This window comes from Primulina tabacum, chromosome 7, assembly GCF_025594145.1.
Source record: "Primulina tabacum isolate GXHZ01 chromosome 7, ASM2559414v2, whole genome shotgun sequence".
In the NCBI taxonomy this organism is placed as follows: Eukaryota; Viridiplantae; Streptophyta; class Magnoliopsida; order Lamiales; family Gesneriaceae; genus Primulina; species Primulina tabacum.
This window is the reverse complement of record NC_134556.1, coordinates 32,362,009-32,388,759: the sequence shown is the minus strand read 5'-3', so window position 1 is coordinate 32,388,759 and position 26,751 is coordinate 32,362,009. Positions and strand designations below refer to the sequence as shown.

The 26,751-nt window shown below is 35.6% G+C and overlaps 3 protein-coding genes across 3 annotated transcripts; 2 read left to right on the top strand and 1 right to left on the bottom strand.

Annotated features, from left to right (window-relative positions):
• The first annotated feature begins 142 nt into the window (after positions 1-142).
• LOC142551295 (protein FAR1-RELATED SEQUENCE 5-like) lies at positions 143-3,704 on the top strand. The gene is made up of 2 exons (XM_075660449.1): positions 143-2,612; positions 2,705-3,704. The coding sequence occupies exon 1, from the start codon at positions 338-340 to the stop codon at positions 1,400-1,402; it is 1,065 nt and encodes a 354-aa protein (XP_075516564.1). The 5' UTR covers positions 143-337; the 3' UTR covers positions 1,403-2,612; positions 2,705-3,704.
• Positions 3,705-4,769: 1,065 nt separating this feature from the next.
• Positions 4,770-7,870, bottom strand: LOC142551294 (uncharacterized). Its single transcript, XM_075660448.1, has 3 exons — positions 7,592-7,870; positions 7,346-7,451; positions 4,770-5,058 (listed from the first exon to the last, which is right to left on the bottom strand). The coding sequence occupies exons 1-3, from the start codon at positions 7,772-7,774 to the stop codon at positions 4,976-4,978; spliced, it is 372 nt and encodes a 123-aa protein (XP_075516563.1). The 5' UTR covers positions 7,775-7,870; the 3' UTR covers positions 4,770-4,975.
• A 9,574-nt stretch (positions 7,871-17,444) lies between these two features.
• Positions 17,445-18,647, top strand: LOC142550687 (uncharacterized). Its single transcript, XM_075659762.1, has one exon. It carries the CDS (start codon positions 17,445-17,447, stop codon positions 18,645-18,647), a length of 1,203 nt encoding a protein of 400 aa, XP_075515877.1.
• The last annotated feature ends 8,104 nt before the right edge of the window (positions 18,648-26,751 follow it).

Here is a 26,751-nt window from a genome sequence, read left to right as displayed (position 1 = left end):
AACAAAGTAAGAAAACAAATGAAGTTATCTGGGAAAAATTTGTATGCTTTAAATAAGGACATATATATGAAATTAGATGGAGTAAACAGGCAAAAAGTGATGAACCAATAAAGAAAAGAGAACATGGTGATATTAAAACTGGATATAAGTCAAAGATTTTAGTTGTGAAGGAACAAACTGGTCTTGGTTGGGTTGTTAGTACCTTCATGGAAAGTCATAATCTTCCACTGTCAACTCCTTCAAAGGTGCATTTTTTACGCTCACGTCGTATTTTTCTGCATCAAAGAAAGCACTGAGTCAACAGTTTGCAGAAGCGAATGTACCCACTTGTCAACAAATGCGATTGTTTGAAATAGAGTCTAGAGGGCCTGAACATGTAGGTTGCACAGAAAGAGATATGAGAAACTATGAGAAAACTCTTAGGGATGACCATAAGAGTATCGATGCCGAAATATTGATTGATTTCTTTCAGTCTGAGAAAGACAAGAGTTCAACTTTCTTCTTTGATTACGAGACTGATTCAGACAATAGATTTAGTCGATGTTTTTGGGCGGATCTTGTATCAAGGTGGGCATACACTACATTTGGTGATGTAGTGGTGTTTGATACGATGTATAACACCAACAAATATGGGATGATTTCCGCACCATTTGTAGGAGTTAATCATCATCATCAGACCATTGTTTTTGGTTGTGGATTTTTAAGTGATGAGAAAATTGATACTTTTGTTTGGTTGCCTAATAAGTTTCTAGAAACCATGCCTAAAGATGCACCAAACTTGATCATTACTGACCAAGATCCTGCTATGATGAAAACCGTAGCTCAACTTTTCCTTAAAACAATACATCGATATTATTTGTGGCACCTTCTAAACAAATTCCTAGATAAATTGAACCTGGTGACTTTCCATGACCACTATCAAAGCATAAAGAACGCCATTGTACATTCTACATCTATTGAGTTTGAGAGATCATGGGAAGAGGTTATGAATTGTGCTAACTTGGTACAAAACTATTGGTTGTCATTGATGTATGATTTGCGACATAAATGGGTGCGGACTTATTTCAACCATGTATTTTCTGCAGGGATGTCAAGTAGTCAGAGATCTGAAAGTTCACATGCCTTTTTCAAGAGGTATGTCTCTAGCGAGAACTCATTGATGGATTTTATAATTCGTTTCAGTAAGGCACTTCGACACCAAAGACACGGTGAGTTAGTTTCGGATCATACTGATATGAACGAGCTACCAAAGATGAAATCGAACTGGCCAATGGAATTGCAAATTGTGAATGTGTACATGAAAAACAAATGGTTGGAGTTTCAAAATGAAATTAGTCAGAGTCATGGTTATTATGTGAAACAAACATCTTTGAGAATTGAGTTTGTAGTTTATAATGTTTAGAAGATACTTCTCCCCTTGTGTCATAAATACCTGGTTCATGTCCAACAAAGACGATAAATATTTTCCCCTGTAATGTACAAAAAATCACAAACTTTTTCAGCATGCATCAAGAAAAGATTAAAACTAAAAACAATTAAAAAAAACAACTCACCATAGTTAAAACTCAGCAACACAAGTATAGCACTTATGCAGGTCCTGGGCATTAATCAATGAGTTGGAACTACAACATTATAAGAAAAATAAATTGCACAGGAGAAAAGATTTCAGCAACTTACCTTTGGTAATTAATGTATCGGCTTTAGCATATTTCAGCATAGACGGTAGTAGATAATTAAGAAAAAAATGAACAAAGCTAGCTGCATAAGTATAAGAAAAGAAGAAACAAAACATTATTACAATTCAATTTTTCCACATGTATAATATTGCAATCCAAGCAACGGATTGCACACCTAACGAACGGTAAATATATGTAGTGACACAACAAATGCATCAAATATATATAGACCTAAATCGAATTTCACTAAAAACTGGAAGAAGTGCACGACAGATTAGCAGGTTTCACGCTTTAGAATTAGATAAACCTAAATTATTCAAAATCCACAATTTTTACATAGTTGGATGAAGAGAGATCTATCATACCAAAATTACCAAAATCGTCGGAAGACGGTCGTACGAAAAAAATTTCCAAGCGGTTTCCCTTCTGATTTTAGAATCATGTATTTTGTTTACCAGAATGAGCACGGCCGAGAATCTTGAATTTCCAAGCGGAAGGAGAAGTTCTCTTCTCTTCTGAGCGTGAAATTGGCGATCTTCTACATCCTATTCGCAATTTTGTCCTTCACTCTTTTGAGCGTGAAACGAGTCTTCAAAATTTTTGTTTTGTTTTTTTTTTAAAAAGTACAGCTGCTGGTAGGGAAGGGTTTGTCAAAGGCGGGAAGGGAAGTTTTGTGAAATCGATTGACCAAGCGATTCCTTCATACTGTATGAGTTCGTTTTTGCTTCTTTTTTCTTTCTTAGAAGAGCTTCAATGAATGCTTAATAGCTTTTTGGTGGGGATCGAGTAACAATAAAGGGATCAGTTGGATAGGCTGGTAATAGATGTGTGTGCGCAAGGATTCCGGTGGCTTGGGATTCGGTGCTTTAACCTGGCTCTTCTTGCCAAACATGGTTGGAACAGGGTATAAGATGGAAGATTGGAGATGGCACGCAGGTTAGGATATTGTCCGATTCATGGCTTCGCATCTCTGTGAACTTCGAAGTGGAAACTCCTGTAAATTATGAACTGCAAAATATTTGTGCAAGATTTTATGATTCTTGGGGCCGAGGAGTGGGATGTAGAGCTATTGAATGTATTATTTGTGCAACACGATGTGGAGGAAATCTCGAAAATTCCATTGAGAGGGTCTGTTATGCATGATTTTCGTATCTTGCATCACTCACGAAGCGGACTATACATAGTTCAATCTGGGTATAGAGCAGCAGGAGGACTGTTTGATCTCGAACCCACATTACCTGAGTTCTATTGGAAGAAGATTTGGACTTGAACTATCCCCTCAAAGGTTAAAATTTTCTTATAGAGGGCTACCAAGGACTGCCTTGCTACTAGGCGAAATTTACGGACAAGAGGTATGCGTGTATCTTATGTGTGTTTGAAAATGGTTGGCATCTCTTCACTGTGTGTGAGTTTGCAAGTTCTTGTTGGCGTGAAGTAAGGTTAACCGGAGCTGTGAATGCTTGTGTTGATCTTGCTGAATCGTTCACTGCGTGGTTTTTATGATGATCTTTAAGACTAGGGAGACTCAGGTGGGTAAATTTGCAGTATTCTTTTGTGGAACGTTGAAGCAATCAGAAGCAGACCTATGCAAATGATATGGCAACAGTGCACCATGCCCTCCATTTGCTCTATGAGTGGCTAGCTGTTAAAGTTCATGGGCGAAGATCTGGTGGGCATAATGCTAATCCATCTTCTTGTTTATTATGGCATATTCCTCAATTTTTTCAAATGTAACACAGATGCTGAATTTTGAGGAGCATGTTACCTCTATTGGAATGGTTCTTCGGGATGATGTTGGTGATTTTGTTGCTGGTAGAACTATTGTATCAATCATTGGCAAGTGTAGAATGTTGTTGCGTGTGGAACCTGGATTCTGCCTCAAGTTGGTGCCGTGACATGTTAATGTCGTTGCTCATAAGTTGGCTGAAGTTGCTTGCTTATTTTCCAGTCTTATGGTGTTGACTGAACCTCCGCTGTGTATTTTGCATCTTTTGAACTTTTATTGTAATGATCCCTCTCGTTAATGAAGTTTGTGTTTGGGCGTCAAAAAAAAATCATTAATTTAAATGCACATTTTCTTAATTAAAGTAAAAAATAAGGTAAAAGGAACCATCATTCATAGATTGTTCGGAATCAAATTTCACGTTGGAAGGTGATAAAAAATAGTCCATAAGACATAATAAATTGCACACATTTTTTACAATGTAGAGTTCAATCATATTTCTTTCTCATGAAATGCATGCATCTTAAAGATTTGAGAGTGTATTGTGTTTATGTCCACATATTTTCTTCTTTTTTCCCCTAAAAATTCGCTTATTTCAGTTACCAAACCAATATATATAACTGATTTTAATTCGATTATTAAAGAAAACTATAGTATGTTAGTTCGGAAAAAATAATAACAGTTTCGATTCTAGACTATTTGGTATGGTGGATTCTTTATTGACTGAATGTTCACCAGTAGTAGATAGCAGTGTTCCAAAAAGTCTGTTTAAGCTCCGTTTAAGCGCGCTTAAGCTTGAAGCTCGACAACAATGCCCCGCTTCGAAGAAAAACGAAAAAAACGGTTAAACGGTAGTTTGACCAAATTAAGCGTAATTAAAACGTTTAATTAAGTGTGCTTAACACAATTAATCACATCTATTTATTTTAAATTTTTATTTTGAAGGTATGTCTTTTAATTTTAAAATAATAAATTAAGTTTATAATTTAGATGTTTATTTTTTAATTTTAATTATGATTAAGCATGACTGATAATGACTTGACAAATATTTAACATTTTTTTAATGTGGTCTAATTGCAAAAACAAATAAAGATTGCAAATTTAAGATTTTTATGCTTTTATAAATATGAGAATTAATGCATCAGACTTAAATTTATCATATTTAGATATTATTTTATCTATTTATTGGTTTGAGATAATTACAATTACACTAAAAATAAAAAACGTTTTTTCACGCTTAAGCTTCCTAAATTTCTATGCTAACAAGTGATCCCGAGAGGTCTTACTATTTAAGTGGGCTCAAATAATACGCACACAGACGAAACATGTTCCGTTTTAGCCAAGAAGATTATGTTTCAACTCTTTAAAGATGAAACAAGCAAACACATACATGAAATCTTTAGAAATATGCTTGTTCGAGTATAGGTAGCATGCTAGGCTCACTCAAAATATACAAGAGTCTTCCACCAATAAAGGGTTTCGAATAATACATACAAATTGCATGGAGCAGTGTCACTCACTATCACCATTAGTTTCGTCGATCATAATCATCAGTCCGTCCATGTTGCTGCACAATTCAGCCAGATTTGAACAAGAGTACTGCTTTGGTATCCAAGTAGAAGTAGACAAAGTGATTTGTCTCATGAGTCACATACGAACCTGCATGCAGCAAAGACGGTATAATTAGTTAGTGACAGGTGATCTAAGGGCCCAAAGCCACAAGCAATGGTTCTAGAAGTAGCTCGTGCATTTACAGAAGGATTAAATCATAATGGGTTAAAAGCAATGAACATTTGTAGTTAGATTTTTAAAGTTGACAGTACAAAAAGCATGATAATGGTTTAAGTCCTTTCATTATGTCACAGCATCTCATAAGAGGATTCAAAACTGTCTATCAATAGAATGCATAGATACGACCCGTGCAAAAATGCTTAGGATGCAACGATACAAGAGAACATATATAGAATCCCATTTTGAAATATTGGGTGACATTTTACCTTACTTTTCTTCATTGTTTTATCTAGATTTAATTTAATGTGTGTAATATTGAAAACCCAAAACATGCCAACTTCCAAGACTAAAATTGCAATTTTCCCGACTTGTTTACTAGACCAACCTATTTAATATAAACAAATTGGGTGAGGAGAATATGTTCGATAAAAAAATAGTCGTCGCCAAAAATATTGGTGGTCTAAAAGAAATAAGCGACCAAACAAATTCCCAACTTCAAGATAAAAACTATCATAGTCATTCAAATGAAGAGCATCAGTCCTCACCGATCAACCCCAATATTATGAAATTTGTATCATATGAGTTTCTCCCGAACCCAAGATTCTTGATAGTTGATCCACCAGGAGAAAAGTCCACGTACTAGCAACACAGAATTTTTGCCAAGCTTTACATTTTTTTCAACCACAAACACTAAAAGTCCACAAGGTGTGCATCTAGGCTCTAGGTATAACGAAGCCCAATCTTTGCACTTACTTGCAAACCAAGGCTTAGCCCTTAAATAAGACGCGTACCTTGACCTTGTATCTCAAGTCATGGTATACTTTAGAGGTTAAAGTCAACTTTAAGAACACCGTGATGTACGAATGATGAATTCAAGATAAAATGCAAGTATCTGTTAACTCATTTTCGCTTATAAACTACTGATTATTTGTTTAATTATTGTTCAATAACTTGTAAAGTACATATTAGATGATATGTGATAAAAAGTTATTCTAATATTATGATAGGGTATAATGTCTTATGGTAGGTGTCTCTCCTTGAGTCATGTGTTCAGGCTCTATGGGCCGTAATGCGCTATGGCATGTAACACTAAGCCTAAGCCCAGTAACGTTGCTACATCATGTCATCAAAACCAAAGAAAATAAAGTCAGTTAAGTAAATCCAGTTTGTGGCCAAAAAACATGAAAACAATAGAACTCATAATGACCTGAATCATGATCATTAAAGACAATCTAAGTAGACACATTTAAGAAATTCAAGAATAACAAGCCAAACCCAATCATCTATACCGCCCATGTCTTTTAGTCATACATAGATTCTAAAAGTATTTAGTAAAGCAATGAAAAAATTATTTTAGATGTACATAAGCATGAAGTTCCTTTATGCGAAAAGGAAGTTAAATAAAATAACTATCAGTAGTTGAATTAGCCATATTGATCTCATGGGCTTGCCGATGCGATGTAACAGAGATGCCCAAAAGTTCAGTTGTAACACCTTTAAGATTTTATTTATCAATTAACTAGTTAAAATGCAGATATATCATGGAAAAAAATAACTGCTGCCAGCTCATTTAGGAAGTAACCAGTAAACTGCAAAATGTAAGCATTTCCCATGATCACTCAACTCCATTTTAACCTTTGGAACTAGGAGAATACACCGAATAAGAAATAAATTGACCCACAAACTAATTATAAGGGACATCCGATGACATTATATAATCTTACGATAGCGTTTCTCAGTACCATATGACAGAGTAATAACACATAATAACACAAACCGCCATTACAACATATGATAAATTACATATGCAACTCTTACATCCACATTCAAGCCCCACATCTAAAATTCATTTTGTACAACTAAAACGGGAATATGATCATGGCAATAAACCACAAAAAACCAAAAAAACAGTCGGATAGATTTGAACTTCCACATCATCAACTCTAAAACATAAATTTGGAGACACTTAAACTCAAAATTGACAAATACAATCACATAATATATATATAACTCAATTCTCATGAAAAAATTCTAATTAAATTACAAACTCAGCCTCTCGTATGTGAAAGAGAGCTAAAGCCACAGACATTAGCCACAAAACAATCGATAAATTACGGCTATCAGGCATCAAAAACAAAGTAGGAAGCATTCCGGAGCTAGCCATTCAGAAATATACATAACAAGGAATGATCAAAAAGTAGAATCGTTTGATTACCGAAATTCTTGCCAACAATGCAATGCCAGGTGGGGCCGTATTTTTTGTCAAACACCTTCTTTATGCTCTCGGCAACATCCTTCTCCACACCATGCTTCTCAAACGCCTACACAGCCACACACACATTCACAAAATCATTAAATCAAGACACCTCAAACACATAACTGAAACTTAGAGAAATGTAAAGGGTCCCTCGAGTTCGATGTTTTATCAAATCTTTTTTTGGGTGAAAAGGAGAAAAAATACAGCAATGGCAACGTCCACAGCTTCTTTCTGCATATCCTCCTTCATATCTGCGCTCTTGATGACAATCTTCTTACCGGAAGCTCCCACAGGAACCGACCCAGAAGAAGACAACCGTTCGTTGGAGGTCGTCATCGGCGACGCCACCAAAAACCGGCCGCCGCTCCTTTTGGACTCCTCGCTCATTTCCTCCTCCAATTGTGAACTTCTTTCCCCAAGAATTTGACCTCTTGAGAGGGGCTTAGCCTAGCGTCTGTGTGAATCAAACATATTTAGATCTCACTTGGCTGACTGGAAGGGGGTCAAAGTAGAGTCAAATATTCTTCACTGATTAATCAAATTATTTAATTAAATTAAATATAGTATTAAATTAAATTTGTATAAAATACATTCTAACTATATAAAAAAAATCAAAATATGGTAACCAAAAGTATATAATAAACCAAATAAATTTATAAATTCAACATATTGATCCTCTGTAGACCGTATTTCAACTGTTCATTCAATTAACTGAGTCTCTTTTGATTTGCCTTGCTTTACATTTGTGAAACAGAATCTTATGAGCCATTTTTTGATTTTCTACTAGATTATTTGATAAACACCGTTACATAACATCCGTATATCTCTGTTTTATTTTGAGAGACGCCATAAATCTTCTTGTAGTGATTATCAAGGTAGGTTTTCATAATATGTCTTAACTAGTTAATGCACCATTTCAGTATAACGGTTTTGTTCATGATACTCACATGAGTTATGTCATTATTCACTCAGTACATGACACGTGTGATGAGTAGATACATCATGGTCTCTCATTCAAACATTATATATGGATGAGTGATAATGATTCATCGACTCATCACACGTGTCATGTGCTGAGTGAATAAGGACATCACTCATGTGGGTATCATGAACAAAACCGTTATACTGAAATGGTGCATCAACTAGTTAAGACATATCATGAAAACTTACCTTGATAATCACTACAAGAAGATTTATGACGTCTATCGAAATAAAACAGAGATATACGAATCTTATTTAGCGGTGTTTATGAAATAATCTAGTAGAAAAGTCAAAAAATGGCTCATAAGATTCTGTTTCACAAATGTAAAGCAGGGTAACCCAGAAGAGACTCAGCTAGTTGAATGAACAGTTGAAATACGATCTACGAAGGATTAATTGTGTTGAATGGATGATGAAGCCCCATATAGATAGAATGTACCAAACCATACATAATATAGTTATTTTCCGATTTTCGGAGCCTTTCTGTAGAAATTCGGCATAAATTGATACCGACTCCTCAGAAATTTTGTATTATATTTACTATAAAATATGATATAAAAACCTCTTTCACGCTCATGTCGCGTTGAGATATTGTAGAACGACGCCAAAATTGTTTTTGTTTCTCCAATTTGGAAAAGATTACTTCAAACTTGATTTTCTTGTAAAGACATTGAACGAGAATATCATAACAATACTCATACAAACCTCTTAGCTAGCAAATCGTCAAGTCTCAAATGATAATTTATAAAATACTTATTTTGATGACAACACAATAACAAATTTTATTGTCAAAACAAACCATTTTTTCCCTGTTAATATGCTTTTTAGTCCATTGACTCCAATTGAATGATTTATTATTCTTAGTCAAATTATATATATATATATATATTGATACCTCGGAGATATATGGGTCATCAAAGAGATATAGGGGTCATCTTTAGTTCAGATTTTTGTAGTCAGGAAGCCAAGAAAGTTGAGCAAACCAACGCTCGAAAGGAGCCGGACTCTCAACTAAGCCCGGGTAGTGAGAGCTCGGGTAGTATAACTAGTAGACAGTGCTCAACATCACATTTATCCACTCAAGCACCCCGGTACAGGTGTCATCTCCGAGTTCACAGGAATGGGGCGTCATGTCTCAATAATCATTGGCAGATTTTTCAGCGCATGTAGGATAGATGTGACTATGTTGTAAGTAGTACGATTTGTATGATTTGACAGTGTCAGATAGCAGGGCATGGATACCCATCTCGCCATGAGTAGTAGGTGAGCACTGAAAACAAATTCATCATTGATTTTTCTCCTATAAACAACATGTTTGCTTGACATTATTTCATTCAGATATTTTTGCAATAAATACTCATATTCTTTATACATTCTCCTATGATAAAAAAATTTTGACTGACTTGAGCATCAGAGTGGCTACGATGAAGAATCTTCCAACACCCAACTAACGTTCTCTATTCTCTTAAGTTTGCAGATACTTCAAGCCCAGACACTTTTCACCTGAGTTCCTACATACATGGACAGAAACCAACCCGATTTGGTGTAATTTCCCACCAAACTAATGCCCAATTCATCCGAATATCATCATTGACGCCGTTTGTGGGAAACTAGATCTGAGACGAATATATGGTTTTCACTCGAAAATATGCTCGGAAGGACAATTCCAGAAGGGAGTCCTCATGGTCAGAGGTTCCCCAAAGAAATCTACCCCAACAAAAAATTTCATGATCAATCCCGAACAATTGACTCAGCAGCAGCCGAGCACCCCGTGAGGAAAGGTCCCGGGAGAATCTCATCTTTAGGACATAACAAAGGGGGAGAAGGAGGAAAGCTCCTGTGAATGTTCCAAAGTCTTTACCATGGTCGAGGAACTGGAAGAATTGAGACAGAAGGTGAAGAAGCTGGAAAGAAAAATCGGGTCCTCTAAAGCTCCCCTAATTCAACCAAGAGGTTGTCCTTTCTCCACCCATATAATCAATGAGCCCTTACCAGCCCACTATAAATCAGCAAACATCATGGAGTATGACAAAAATTCGGACCCTGAAAAGAATTTAGCCTGTTTTGAGAATATAACCATGTTGCATTACTATAGCGATGAGATCAAATGCAAGACTTTCTTAGCCACGTTGATGGATTCTGCCCAATGATGGCTTGATAAGCTATATTCCAGAAGTATACAAACTTTTGAGAACTTTAAAAGTGTCTTTTTACATCACTTCGGTAGCAGCAAAAGGCACAGGAAGATTGCTTTTAGTCTGTTCGAGATCAAGCAGAACATGGATGAAATTGTGTGAATACATCCGCAAATTCAATAAAGCAGCATTGGAAGTACCTTCTTGCGCTCTTGAGACCATGACTATGGCATTTACATACGGGCTCCAGGAAAGGGACTTCTTCTGATCTCTAGTGAAAAAATTACCAAAAGATTTTGAGGATTACCGTCTCGGGCAGAGAAATATATCAACATGAAAGAACCTTAGAAATAGAAGAGTGGCTGTCAGAAAAGAAAGAACCGATCAGCTAGGGAGGACGGAAGAGCAAACGCAGAAGGGGAATCCTTTGGGGTGTTTTTTTTTCTGATTATACCCCCTTAAAGAGTCCAAAGGACCAAGCAGTGAACCTTTGTGGGGAGAAGGAAACAAGCTCTCACTCTCACCACGAGGCCAATCTTAAAATTTTTTATATTCCACTGAGAATGTTATCACGACACCAGTGAGTGCAAGCAATTGAGAAAAAATCATCCCCGATCAGACCCTATCGGAGTTAATCCAGCAGTAAAGAAAGTAAGGGGAATCCCATGGGTACCCAGGAGTTCGGGGTCTGCATCATCCACCAGGGCCCCAAATTCTAAACCTATGCTGGAAAGTCGTGCCAGGCCCACTGCATCTTAAAGAGCCAAGGAAGATAAGGTTTGGAGGAAGTCCCCTACCTTGGGAGTAATTCAAATGATCTCCGAAGGATCCACTAATGGTGATTCCAATCGAGCTCGAAAAGCTTGGAGCCAGCGATAAGTCCTAGGTATGGGTAGCTCGAGAGGAGAAAAAGAGTCGACCATCAGTTTTGGACCCAAAGATTTACAAGGGGCATTGTGCCAGAGATTGTTCGAGCCATACACAGAGACATATACAGCTACAACAGTTTCCTTATGCCAGAGGTAGTTTTCCAGGTGGCTTATCTCAGCGAGCCTTTGCTCTTACACTATAATACCAGCATTCTGTTTACCAACAGGTCAGGGTTAATGTGCCACAGTTGTTTCAAGGTCTCCAACAACCCCTAGTTTATGCTTTCACTAAGGATTAGGCTAGAGAGGTTCTAGGTGAGGTGATCGCAGGTACTTGTCTTATTTAATCATATTGCATGAGTTTCATTTGATAATGGAGTATTTCATTCATTCATTTCATCTGATAATGTTGATGAATATGAACTTTGGACTACACCATTTCATGAAACCGTATCTGTGTCTACGCCATATGGTTGATTATTTCATCTGAGAAAATTATGTTAGATTGTGTGTTGCATTTTGATAGCATTATGATCACAAATTTGATTGTATCACCGATGCATGATTTTGATTGTATCATTGCTATGGACACACTATCTAGTTATCGAGCCATTGTAGATTGTTTTCATGGTATAGCACGATTTAGGGCATACCATGGTAGCAAATAAAATTTTTATGATCGAGGATCACATGCTAAGATATTGTTAGTCTCAGCGATGGAAATTTTTAGATTATTGTCCTTAGGAAATGAGGGATATATGGTTTACGATGTGGTTGCTACAAAGATAGAACGAAAATTGTTTGATATCTCAGTAGCGAAAGAATTCCATGGTGTCTTTTCTGAGGAGATACCGGGCTTTCCATCGCAGAGAGATATCGATTTCATCATCGACTTGATGACGAGTACTGCGCCGATCTCTCAAGCGCCTTATAAGATGGCTCCTACAAAACTGAAAGAATTGAAAGAGCAATTACAGGACTTACACGAAAAGGGTTATATATGCCCTAATTTGTCACTCGACGAGTACATGTACTGTTCGTAAAGAAGAAAGATGATTTCATCAAAATGTGCATTGATTAAAGGCAACTCAACCGAGTCACTGTTAAAAATAATTATCATCTGCCTAGAATTGATGACTTGTTCGATCAGCTTCAAGGAAATTCTGTTTATTCGAAAGATATCATCCCAAGCATCAAGTGCATCTCGAAATATATGAAGAACACCTACAAATAAAAATTTCAGAAGATCACATATTTGAACTAATGAAATTTTTAAATATTGTAATTGCTGGACACATGGAGAAAGATGTCACACTTTGACCAGTTGTCCATAAAATGATAGAAAGGGAATAAAATGCTTTGATCCGACCCCATATATTAAAGAAACAATTTATTACAAAGATCTTGTTCAAGTATACCAGTTTGAAGATATTGTCTTAGGCAGAAGTATATATGAAGAAGAAGAAGTCTTGAGTCAGGAAGAATCTGATGGAACAAAACCAGATGCTGACTGAAGATGAGATGTTGCGACACGAAACACATTAAGACTTATCTGGTTTTTTTAGCTAGAAAACAATATATCATAACATGGTTCAAAAGATAACGAGAGAAAATCAGAGCATATAGAGATATCAAGAATTCTCCGCAGAACAAGTAGAAAAGTTCTAAAGAAATATTGTCCTAAAAACAGAAAGCATCATCTAATCTTTAAAGTTTCTAGAAGGGAAATGGCAATCCAATTGATATTATGGAAAACCAGATAGAGATGCAATTAATTTCATCTAAAAAAATTAAGGAGAAATTACAAAAATTTGAGATAGAAATAGCACAAACCATGTCTTAGATTTATATCGGAGCAATCCAGATTATGATAAAAGCTACTTTTAAATAAAGAATGTATTCACTCATTGATATTGCTATATGCGATAAACGAATAGATGACCTTCAAGATTCAATACTGGAACGATCTCATGGAATCTCTATGTAAGAAAAATTATAGGAGTAATTTATCTAAGAATTGCATACAATATATCCAGAAAGAATCGAGTTTCATTTAATACAGGAAACAAATATCCAGATCTAAGACAAACTTGATTATACAAAAGAATATTCAAAGTCTTAAACTGAAACCAAGAAGATTGCCTTTTTCCGGGAAGGATGGATGAAAGTCGAAATAGTATTTGATATTATATGACAAAGGAATCAATTTTCTAATAATACGATATATTATTTGGAATAACCTATTTCAGGAACTTACCAATGAATGATCAATATCGGATAATTGAAAGTTTACATCAAAGGAGTCCCATGAAAAGAACTAGCTCAATTGTTTTTTGGCTAGAATTTCTCGAGGAACACAAATATTGAAAATCTTGAAAATGACTGGAGATTGAAATGAAATTCATGGCAAATGATAGAATTGGAAGATTCGATGACCACGAGCTCATTCTAGCTATATGTCCCGGTAGGGATGTTAAATGAACAATATAACACATAATATTTGCTACTTATATTTATTCATGGGCTAGAATCTGTACAATAAAAAAGGAATTTTTCCAAAATAATTGGAAGAATAATTGCCCCAGATTGATGGATGAGATTTCTCTAAATGAATCTTAGCTTATGTAAATGATTAAGATGTCAGAAATATTAATCGTAGGTGCTGGACAAACACTTTGGTACAAAGTAAAAACAACACCAATTTAATTTCTTGATATAAGAACAGATATTCTGTTAGGAAACAATTTTCTACAAATGTTTAAGTCATATACATAAGAAAATGAGATTAAAATATTAGTATTCATAACACCATGTGATTACGAAGTCATTGTTCAGAGACTAAGAGAAGTGTTCTATAGAAAATTCTCATTCGAGTTTCGCAGCAAGCATGATGTTGAAGGAAATCTTTTGAATCCAAAAATGAAATATTCTAGACTGTTTGGATAAACATACTCTAATTGAGAGAAAATAAGGACCTCCAACCAGAAGAAATATAATTCCTCGAAATAGCTCTGCACCAAAATGATGTAGAGTTTGAATCGAAAGTATCCCTAAAATATGTCAAGAAAAGAATTAAAAAAAATTACAATGAAGATCCCTTGGCATGGTGAGATAAAAATCAACTCAAAGTCAGCCTTAAATGGTATGAATTTGTTAGATACAAGCATATCCCGATGAACATAATTGATCAAAATAATATGAAGATAATTTTCAATGAACATCTCGACCTTGGTTTAATCAAAGCAGAAATTTTACCATATAGCAGTCCGTCCAGATTTTTTTGTAAGAAATAATGGTGAGATAAAAATAAATCAACCCAAATTAGTTATTAATTACCAAATAATTAATAAAATTCTGGAGTTTGATGGGTATTTTATACCTAGTAGAGAACATTTAATCAGTTGTATATGCAACACTAAAATATTCTTTAAATTTAATTGTAAGTCTGGTTTCTATCAGATCCGGATGCAGGAAAAAACAAGAATTCACAGCTTTTTCCATACCACAATGACAATATATTTGAGAAGTCTCCAATGAGATTGTCTAATTCGCCTCGTATATTTCAAAGAAAAACGGATAATCTATTTAAAAATTATTTCAAATTCATGTTTGTTTATGTTGATAATATTTTAATAGCATATAAGAACATATCAAACATTTATAGACTTTTTCTAAAGTTTGTAAGAAAGAAAGACTGTTTTTATCTGAAAAGAGAGTAATCTTTGCTACAAGAAATATTTAATTCCTCGGAATAGAAATTGATGAGTCCAGAATAGTTCTACAAGTACACACAGTGGAAAAAATATAAAAATTTTCAGATAAACTGAAAGAAAAGGAACAAATAAAAAGTTTCTTAGGAGTTGTTAATTTTGTTTGTATGTTTATTAAGAACCTAACAAAACACAGTAAAGTATTAAGTCAATTATTAAAAAGATGCAAAATTTATATGGAAAGAAGAACACTCAAAATGGCCTAGCCAACTAAAAAAACTATGTAAAAATCTTACAAAAATAGTTATTTCACAGGATGAAGATGATATGATATTATATACGGATGTTAGTGATCATTGTGGACCACATTTCTTACAAAGCTCACACCAGATGGAGAACAATCTTGTAGGTATTATAGTGGTTTATTATTAGAAACAGAAGCTATAAGATGACATATCAATGAAAAGAAATTTTATGCAGTAAAAGAGCTTTCGAAAAATGAACATTATTTTTAATAGAAAAAATTTTACTTTGAAGGTTGATAATACACATGTGAAAACTTTCTTAAAAAATAGAAGCCACTAACTAGATTATTAAGATGACTAACTAGTGGAAGATGGACCACTCAACCACCCATAAAAACAAACCACTAACTAATTGTTAAAAGAATCACCACTCACAAGATACTATCAGCCACAACTGCAAAATAATTCACAAGATTTGAAATCCAGATTTTAAATCTACCAAGAATTCTATATATACCAAGACAGAAGGAAGATGAATACATCATTTCACTTCTTCATTTTTTTTCTCAAAAATAAACTTGTGATAGTTCTCTTTTATTATATGTGTGTTGTAATTTCGGCTACTATAGGTAGCTAAAAAAGTTCTTCTTCCTCTACAATAAGTTACTATGTCTTAATAGATTATATGTTTGAATAAAACGACAAAGTCTTATTGTCACTCTCATGTATTATTTTCAAATTGAGCCATTTACTATACACAATGAAGTAGGAAACGAAACATGGTTGTGCTAGGTGCTGTCGAAGGAATTTACGTCAGGAACCATATGTTGCTAATGTGTGGTTGGACTGTGATGAGAAATCTATAAAACCAGGTGGATACAATCTTACAACACTCTGGTCAAAAAGATAAAATGTTCAATTTATTATACTGAATCATGATGCGCTATTTAAAAAAAATATATCAATCATCTGAAGCATGATGTATATTTTGGAAACCTTGTGTAGCTGAATGTCTTTGTGCTATATACCTTCAAAAAATAGGTTCGATTGATATAATAATGTCACGTAACAAAATTACAAAGATTGATGATATTTTTGAAAAATTTAAATGATTAGCGAGCTCAAACAAATGTTTAGAAAAATAGTGAGTGATGAGAAAATTATGTATGAAGATGAAGATTTATTAATAATTTGTCCCCGTTTCAATGTAGTATATTAAAAAATTATTAGAATATTATATAGACAATTTTTTAATTCTAACCTCTTGTACGATAGAACAAATATTGTTAATTATGGAATTTATTTATATACACAAACAAAAAAATAAAAAATAATATTAAATCCATGATAAGTATCGTTTGATGTGTACTTTGTAATAGGTTAATCATTTAATTCACCAACTGGGATGTCATTGGTTTGCATGATCATTTTGTCTAACCACATGAAACGCTATTATAAAATTCGACATAGAACGGCGGAGTAATCTGCGCAAAATCCGAATCCACCGTATTCAGCCTAAAAAAGCAGATCAGATCCTTCTGGTTTCTTCTTCAAATTGTCAAAATAATTCAAATCAGCTGTATTTATTATCTGTTAATGACACATTTAAGCCGAAGATACTTTCTTTCCGCTTCGTCTTCCCTAGTCTGTGAAAATGATAATGGGATTACAATATTTTCTTCAATGTGAGAAATGGGAAGCATGGTTCCACCTTTTTTGCTGTAATAAAAGCTGTTACTTTTACCAATTCCTCGATACCAAACGTGGTCTGTAGCCCTGCCACTAAAATACCAACTACGGTTTTGCTTGTCTTGTCTTGCTCCTTTGTCAGTTTAATAATTAATAATTATAAACTACTCTGGTTTGCACGTGCTTTCTGGCGACTCACTCATCAATCGCCGCTCCCCCAATAATATATTTTCTTTGACCAAATTCATACCACCATTCTCTCTCTCTCTCTCTCTCTGCGTGATATGATGTATTTCTATGTGTGATTTGGAGCATTGAAGCTTTGTTTTTCTTGAGTAGTATTCTGAAAGGGAGGAAAGAGTCAAATGCCCAGATAGTGAAATCAATTTCATTCGTCTGGGTTTTCAAGAATTTGTAGTGAAGAAAAAATGGTGATGGAGGTTTTGCATGAAGAGATGGGGGAAGGGAGCATGCAGTGTATGAATCATCTGTACAGAAACAGCACCCCAGGTGGGATCTGCGCCTTTTGCCTTCAAGAAAAGCTAGGAAAGCTTGTGTCTTCATCGTTTTCTGTGGGAGTTTTTCCTTCTTCTGCCTCGTCTTCGACTTCTTTCAGATCTGAATTTGGTGGCACTACCTCCACAACCAATGACCGAGCCACCGCCCCTCAAAGCCACCACTTCGTGTCTTCATCTACCAACACTGGGAGTGTCAAGTTCGATGACATTGGCTATTACAACAGGAGATCAAAATTGTCATTCATTCTGACTCAGAGGAGAAAGAAAAAGAAAGATGAAGCGATTACATGTTCAGATTCGAAAAGCGTTGTTTTCAAGAGAAGCAAGTCTACCTCGACTCTTAGAAATGGTGTGCAATTCTTGGATGATGAAAACTATTCTGAAGATTTTGACCGCCAGAAAAGAGGATTCTGGTCATTTCGTTTTTTATCAAAGCACTCAACCAACAAGAAAGCTGGAAAGAACTCCAAAGATATGAACTTTCCACCAGCCACTCATAGTACTGTGAGCAATAGCTCTGTGACAATTTCTTCATCTGTGAACAACTGCGGTGCTGCAGTATTATCAAGAAACAGGGAAGATTTGCTGGTAGTGGATGAAAATGGTAGCCCGGATGAGATCTCGTTTGAGGGAAAGGTGTCCAGATCTAGATCTGTTGGATGTGGCAGCAGGAGCTTCTCAGGTGATTTCTTCGAGAGGATTTCAACTGGTTTTGGTGATTGTACTCTCCGCAGAGTTGAGTCTCAAAGAGAAGGAAAGGCCAAAGTTACATCACTCCATAGAAATGGTGTCAATAACACCAGCAACGGGCAAGATTACATGAAGGAAAGAGTCAAATGTGGTGGAATTTTCAGTGGTTTAATCATCCCTTCATCATCTTCTTCTTCATCCTCTTCAAACGAGGATAGTAATCTTCATGGAAAACCAATCTCCGCAGCACATTCATCAGTGAGAAATCCATCTCATGTCAGAAGTAAAAGCTGGGGATGGGTATTTGCCAGTCCAATGAGAGCCTTTGGTAAGCCATCTACTGGGAAAAAGGTTACTGTTTCAAGTAAGAATGCTACTCCTAACTTGGCTGAGATCCCCACACTGTTAGCTGCCAGTGGCTAAGAAACAGGGCAAATCTCAGATTTCATGAGTAATTAAGCTAAAATTATAATAGATTTCACATTCATGGTATGATTTTGACTCTTATCAATCCACACTCTGGCTATGTTCAATGCTTGTTCGGGTGCTTATTTCTGTCATCCCTTGATGTGAATTATTTTTGTTGTTAATGTGATATGGCATGAGATACATGAAATGTTGGGGCCGGCAGACTTGTATCCATTTGGTCAATTTTCATGATGATTTGACCTCCAATGTGACATAAGAAAATCTTTAATTGTGTTTTTAAATGGGATTTTCTTATCTTAATGATAATGGTATGATTGTTCCCTTTATGAATGGAGTTTTTGCAGAAACTTTTCATGAGCTTGACCTTGTTGGTTTTGGGTCAAATTTTCTTGATGTCTCATTCTTTAATGCTTGCATTTTTGGATCAATGAAATTGGAATGATTTGCTTCAAATCCGAATCCCCAATACATTACATTTGTCTGGCCTAATATAAGAGGAAGGGAGTTGGAATTGGTTTGGTCCAAAAATTTTTGACCACCAAATAAGCATCTAATAACCATTAGAACTTGTACCTTTTGTCCCATGTATTTTGTTTACGGGTAAATTCGATGCTGGAGCTCGAGATCAATGGCAAGCATTTGTTCTTTCATGTGAGATTCACTTGAAAAATTATTTGCCCAATGTATGTCGTTAGATACAAAGTGAGGGCAGTGGTCTCATTGGGAGCATCGTCCAATTTTCTTTGGTCGATTGATAGATTTGATTTGGAAAGACTATTCGATGATTGAATTCCACATCTATAAAAATTACATGACTTGGTATATATCGATGTTTCGTTCTTCTCCATGGACGCATTTCATTCGAAAGTACGTTTCTTGTGAGACGGTCTCACGAATTTTTATCTGTGGGACGGGTCAATCATACCGACATTCACAATAAAAAGTAAAACTCTTGGCATAAGAAGTAATATTTTTTCATGGATGATCCAAATAAGAGATCCGTTACGACTCGTGAGATCGTCTCACACAAATTTTTGCCTTCATTCGACGGATCTCCTTGCCGAACTTTTTCATGCTATAATATGAGTAATACTCTACCACGATTGAAGTATTCTCATGGTAGCATCTCAGCAACCAAAAATATTGCCTCCATCTTATCATTGTAAGATAATCTAGGGAGTCAATTTTGTGAGAATAATATTTACCCCGACCTGGTCCTTGACAAATTATTATTTTTTATGTAAAAAAAATACTAATTTTATTACATATATAAATCGGGTAAACTCGTCTATTCTAAAATTTAACGAATGAGATCTTTAAGAATATAAGTTATTGGAATATAAAAGGATTAATAGATATATTAATAGTAGAAGAAGGATTATGTGTTAGAAAATAAAAATAAAAACACTGAAGAAATATTTGTGTTAATTAATTAATAAAGAGTAGGTATCTTGTAAGACGATCTCACGAATCATTATCTGTGAGACGGGTCAACCCTACCGATATTCACAATAAAAAGTAATACTCTTAGTATAAAAAGTAATATTCTTATCATAAAAAGTAATATTTTTTCATGGATGACCCAAATAAGAGATCCGTCTCACAAGATACGACCCGTGAGACCGTCTCATACAAGTTTTTGCCATTAATAAATAAGTTCACTAGCTACTTATAAAAATAGTATTTCATCAGCACGCGTAGCTTGCAATTTGTAATATTTTTTGTATAAAATTAATATATATACAAAGTAACTGTCTGCTTAAATTTATTATTTTTATTTCTGATAAAAGTTTTTTTAAATTTTTTTTATCAAGTTTATTTTGTTCAATTTGTGTTTTTTTATTTTTTGTGTTTTCATAGTTATGGTTTTTTTTAAAAAAAATATTTGGTATGAGTTTATTATGTTTATTTGTGAGCTATAGGTTTGTTTTGTGGTCGATTAATTTTTTGATTTGAGGGGGTTAGTTTTGAAAAGTAAAAACACTTAAGAACCTTATCAAAAGTTCATATTTAATAATAATTAGTGAAAGATACACACACATTGTGTGTTAGTATTTGATGTGATCACGCTGAAATGGATGAGCCGGGTAAGGAGCTCCAACGGGTCAAATCAATAATTTATAGTATTTGAGAATTTTGAGCGAGGATGATTGCGGGAATAACACCTGCAAACAATGAAAAGAACTCGTGAATGGGCGCCGGAGGGATGTCCGGCGTGGCCGGCGTGGCCACTCCGATGCTAAAGTCAACAGGTTTTTCAGACGAACACAAGCAAGCTGAGTTGAACCGGGCGGAGGCCCAGCAGGAAGAGGTGACCCGGGATTCATCCCAGGAAGACCCTGAAGACCACATAACCCTTACCCAGAGGAACAATTTTGGTCGAGGACAACCGGGAGGTGGGTCAAAGGACAACCGGCAAGCTGTCACAATCGGGCCTTTTGCCGGGCGGTCAAGGAAAATGCATTATTCCCAAGCCGGCAAGAAAAATATTAGTGAAGAACAAGGGGGTTGATAAGAAGATTATTCATTTTAAAGAGAATATAGGCCGAAGCCATGATACGAAAAGAATTGGGGTTGAATTGGTTGACATGCACACCAAAAAACTTTGCGACCTGGATGTAAAAGAGAGGGAGGGGAAAACGGAGACCATTCTGACTTGGTCCCGGAAGAAGGTAGTATAACCCGGGGGAGGACTGTCTGCCCTATCAGAAGCCCCGGGAATTATGATAGAGTAAGAGGAAGGAATAGACCCCAGAGTTCTGAGTTCCTCGTCCGCCCCCGAGCGCAAAGAGCTGCTCATTGAGGAAAACCAAGGAACACCCGGGGTCTCCGTAGAAGGGTGGCCAGAAACCGGGGCTTTGCCCTTACCCTTGTCCTTTTTAGAGACGCGGGAGGTGCCCGAAGAAGAGGGTTTAGTTTGAAGAATTTTTGATTTTTGAGAAGTTTGGGTAAGGAAGCGACGGCGAGGGGGAGATGAGGAGGAGTTGGAGCGCAGCGCGGTGGACTCATCGTTGGGAGAGCCTCGCGCATTGGCTCCAGAAGTAGAGGAAGTAGAATTAGACATGGTTAGGAAGAGAGAACTTACGGTTTTTTAAAAGAGAGAGAGTGGTGGTTGCAGCGACGGAAGTTCACCGGAGAAGGAGGAGTTTGCGCTGAGGAGTTTCGAGAAAAAATTTTGCAAGGGCTTCGCCGAGTTTGTGAATTTGAAAATGTTTTTTTCCAAAATAGGAGGCCTAGTATATATAGGCGATGGGAGAAGATCTCAGCCGTTGATCTAAGAACACGTGGACGATCGTGATGGACCTTGAAAATTGTACCGGGCATATGAAAGGACGTGCACGATTATCAATGTGTCAGACTTATCGGATTCTCGGAATGCGAAACGATTTTCAGCGAGAGTTTAATGCTAAAGCATGCGCCATTATGACACCACATTAATTGCCCGAGAATACAAAACGGCGCTCTATTTTAAGTCCGGAAGGTATGAGGCCCCGGCACTTTATTCTAAGCCTGGGAGGTATGAGGCCCCGGCACTTTATTCTAATCCCGGGAGATATGAGGCCCCGGCATTTTATTCTAATCCCGGGAGATATGAGGCCCCGGCATTTTATTTTAAGCTCGGGAGATATGAGGCCCCGGCATTTTATTTCAAACTCGGGGGATATTAAGTCCTGGCATTTCAGTTTGTCATTTATCAGTTATTGTCAGCTAGTCTTATGTCAGTTATTTTATTCAGTTCATGATATATATATATATATATATATATATATATATATATATATATATATATATATATATATATATCAACTGATGAAATTAAATTCTTGCAGCAAAGTAAAAGATAAACTAGAGAAACGTTTTATTCATTAAAAGAAATGAGCAGAGAGTACATTCAAATATTCTTCCTCAACAGCATCCCTCCATTTGTTTAACCAACTGGTTAAAACTCCGGTGGAAGCCTTGACAAAGCCATCTGAATCGGCTATATTCTTCAGGATCTTCCTTTTTTTTTAAGCATCAGCATGTAGACACCTTTGTGAGTGAAGATATCCACACTATCTGCAACATGGAGGCTCTGGCGATACTTCTTCATGAGAGCCACCTGCTCAAGAGTGGGACTTCCCTCTACATATTGAGAAGATTCAAGCTCGTACAGCTCTTCCCAGAATCGAAGCACTTTGTGGAAGACTTCATCCTCCAGTTCAATCTTTCGTTTCTCCAGAGCTGTTTTCATGAACCCCTCCGCCATATCGGGAGTCTTCGAACTACTTGAACTTGCCATTATACTTCGTGGATAATAATTTGCTAATATGATTGAAAAATAGGTGGGTTACTATATATAAAAGAAGGAATCAATCTCCGTCATTTATCTTAATCAAATCAGACGAGCAAGATGAATCTAGGAAATTACGCAGACAGATGAAAGGGCGTATACGGATATCGAGGAAACATGCTCATTATTGCCTCGAAATATGAAATGATTTTCGGCGGTGTAAATACTAAAGCACGCGTCATTATGACACCTCTTGGACTGACCGAGAATACTAAACGACAAGAATTGCAAAGCCCGGGAGAGAAGAGGCCCCGGCATCTTACTCAAAACCCGGGTTGTATCAGATCCCGGTATCCCATTTCATCTGTGAAATATCTGAAGACCCGATGCTCTTATTCACTCTGAGTTATGTTTCAACAAAATTACAAGTATGACTGATCGGGACAACGAGTCAAGCTCTAGCCCGACTATTTTAGGGATGGGTGGTGATACCCCCATAAGGATCCGGGTCATTTCAGTGATGACCCGGGCACCATCAAGAGCCCGGGCACTTTCTCCTCTTCCCGGGCAGTCATCACAGCCCGGGCTCTCATCCAAATACCCGGGTAATCGACTACCCGGGCTACCTCGAGAAATGAACCACACTCGAGTATGATTGATACAGGCCATCTAATCTGTCAGTACAACTTGGGCTTTGAGTGTCCTAGGAGCCATCAGAAGCTAGAGTATGGGCAACCGACTTACCATACTTAGTAGGTGCCACTGGAATCGAGGTACCTACCTTATTTTCTTACTATAAATAGCAGATATTAATGTCATTTATTGGGCCTGAAATCTTTTAACTCTCAAGCATTATACATATTTTCTCTAAAATATTGCTTGTGTTCGCCTGAAAAACCTGCTGACTTTAGCATCGGAGTGGCCACGCCGGACACCCCTCCGGCGCCCATTCACGAGTTTTTTTCATTGTTTGCAGGTGTTATTCCAGCCATCATCCTCGCTCAAAATTCCCAAACACTATAAATTGTTGATTTGATCCGTTGGAGCTCCTTACCCGGCTCATCCATTTCAGCGTGATCACATCAGTATTTTTTTAGGTTGATCAAATAATACTAAACAATTAACACAAAATTATTTTTAATTTAGAAAAGTCGCTCAATTTAAAAGGGACGTTTTGTTTAGAAAGTTTTATTTTATGTAAAATATGGAGTGACTTGAATATGTTTTTAATGAGGTAATAGGTCAGAAGAATAATTATAGAATTAAATATTTTGGTTTATAATTACTATGATGGCCTATTATAATATATATACAAATAATAACATACTAGTGGTAAAAAAAAAAATACACATTGTACGTATAAAAATCATCTACAAATCCGAATCATAGAGATTTGATGTGGTTATTATTTTTATTTGGACTTGAGATCGTAAAAAGGTATGACAATTTAATTTTGATAAAAAAGTGAATTAAAAAAGGGGGAAATTTTAATTAAATTTACAGTATATTTTGCATTTAAAAAAATATATGATATATATTTGTGGATTTTTTAAAAAGTTTTACCAACACACTATTTTTGGAAGATAATTTGAAAAAGAGCTCAATCAAATAATTTTTTGAATTATGACATTTCTTTTAAAAAATGTTTTTCAAACATTAAAAAAATCACCAAACAAAGTTAAAAATTAATAAGGATAGATTCGAATTCATGGTTTCAAACGACTTTGGTCAAATATTAATTTTGAACTGTGACATTTCTTCAGGGGCGTACAATATTTAACTCAGTTGATGGACCAACAATGATAAACCTACTTGATGGTCTAATCATGTCATTCTCCCATCCTAATGATAACTGATGCGAATAAGGAAAATGTGTATTGAAATTTTGTTGGACATTATATTGTTCGGAAAATATATGATATGGATATGGCCGAAAACCAACACCATGCACTGTAAGAGATATAAAGCGGACAATTTTTCACTCATACCATTTGGAAATAGTCATCATCAGTTTGTCTCGATCTCTCGTGTCGTTCTCATTGGAAAACATATCTCAACTTTCTATTTCATCAGTTGCATGTTGATGATATTCTTTCCTATCAATGTTGCGATTACCAATTATCGTGATATTGTAAAGTTCATCGTTGTCAATAGCAGACACTGGAATAGATTTTCGTATTTTAAATTGTCTCGTCATTCGATTGGGACGATGTATCTCCATAATTTCAAAGCAAATGAGAGGGCAAACGCATCGTCACATTTTGTTGTCTTATTATGAATAATTGTCTTTATAACTATGTGATTTTTTTTGTAAATGGTCCAGTTAAACTACACAAAAAAAGTTAAATTTTAAAATTCATATAATTATACAAAATTTAAATGATTCAAAAATACCTCATTATAGTTCATATGATCAAGACATTCTCTTATAATTCTTACATCATGAGTCGGTTGTGTGTAACTGAACACATTTTTCAACCTATAATTTAACAAATATGATTACATGTTGAAAATTTTTAAAATAGTTATAGATTATATTAGGACAACAAATTTAAATATTACTGTGCACCATTTGGAGTAACTGGAAAAATATCATCGGGTTGACTTGGAGGCGCAATAGCTGTTACCCCATCTCGGTCGGGGTTAACCAATTTAATCATGCTTCATGTCCATATCTATTAATAATAATAAAAACAGTTAAAAAGACACATGTATTTATACATGGAGGATATATAAAGGTCCGACGATTGTACGGTTTAAACCCGAAGACGCCGTCGCTAAATTAGAACCGACGGTTTACAATCCGTCGCTAAATTAGCAACGATATTTAAATATAGCGACGGTTACAAAACCGTCACTATATTTCGCGACAGTCCAAAAACCGTTACTAAATTTTGCGCAAAAATAAAAAATTACTTTTATAATTTAATAAATTTTAAAAAAAACTACAATACAACTATGATAAATTAACTTATGATCTTAACTAACACTTAAAAAATTAACCAAAAATTGAAACAAAAAAACGTACCTAAATCGAAATTAGAATCGTATAAGAGAGAAAAATTTTTAGTATTGTGAAAATTACCATATCATCGATCACGGTGAGAGTAGCTTTAGGATCCCGCATAATAAGATGAGCATCAATAAGTAGAGTATATGTCGTCATATTTGGTTCCATGCCTAATCCAACAAAGTGCTCAAATACTTTTACAGCTTCATCCCTCTGTATTATCAAAAAGGCCTTAGTATTGATTCAATAGAAGCGTGTAACAGTATTTAGGGCTGGATCAAAGGAAGCATTACGTGTTGCATTGCACAGCTTGGGATATATGAATGTTACACATGTACTTTCTCAACTATTGATTTTACACGATTAATATCATGCAACTGTTGCAAAAACACGAGTCTATCCGACTCTCCTTGATGATCTGGGAACAGTAATCCTCCAATAATGCAATGATTGTGTAGCGCAGTCATAAACAAATGACCATTTTTAAAATGTGATGATGATGACGCAAATCCCAAGAAGTCAAGACATATATGTCACCATTGACCAACTGTATGTGAACATCTATTCCAATCATCGGGTCACCACAAATTGTTAGACCCCAAATTATCGAAACGTATTGTAACGTCACAGTTGCTTCATCACATCTAAAATGAAATGTATGTGACGTTCAACAAGAGCAGTAATCAAATGATTCTCAAACACTCGAAAGTCACATTGTAAAATTTCATAAAATCTCATATGATTTAAGTATGCGAGGACATAATTGTGTAAATAATTTTGAACATATAATATCCAAACCAGATTGTTTAATCACT

What these genes read in the sequence shown, in the direction of transcription:
- LOC142551295 (XM_075660449.1), top strand. Translation starts at nt 338, where the DNA reads ATGCGATTGTTTGAAATAGAGTCTAGAGGGCCTGAACATGTAGGTTGC.
- LOC142551294 (XM_075660448.1), bottom strand. Translation starts at nt 7,774, where the DNA reads ATGAGCGAGGAGTCCAAAAGGAGCGGCGGCCGGTTTTTGGTGGCGTCG. An exon ending in CTGTGGACGTTGCCATTGCT is followed by an intron (nt 7,452 to 7,591) that starts GTATTTTTTCTC and finishes GTGGCTGTGTAG; the next exon opens with GCGTTTGAGAAGCATGGTGT. An exon ending in CATTGTTGGCAAGAATTTCG is followed by an intron (nt 5,059 to 7,345) that starts GTAATCAAACGA and finishes TGCTGCATGCAG; the next exon opens with GTTCGTATGTGACTCATGAG.
- LOC142550687 (XM_075659762.1), top strand. Translation starts at nt 17,445, where the DNA reads ATGGTGATGGAGGTTTTGCATGAAGAGATGGGGGAAGGGAGCATGCAG.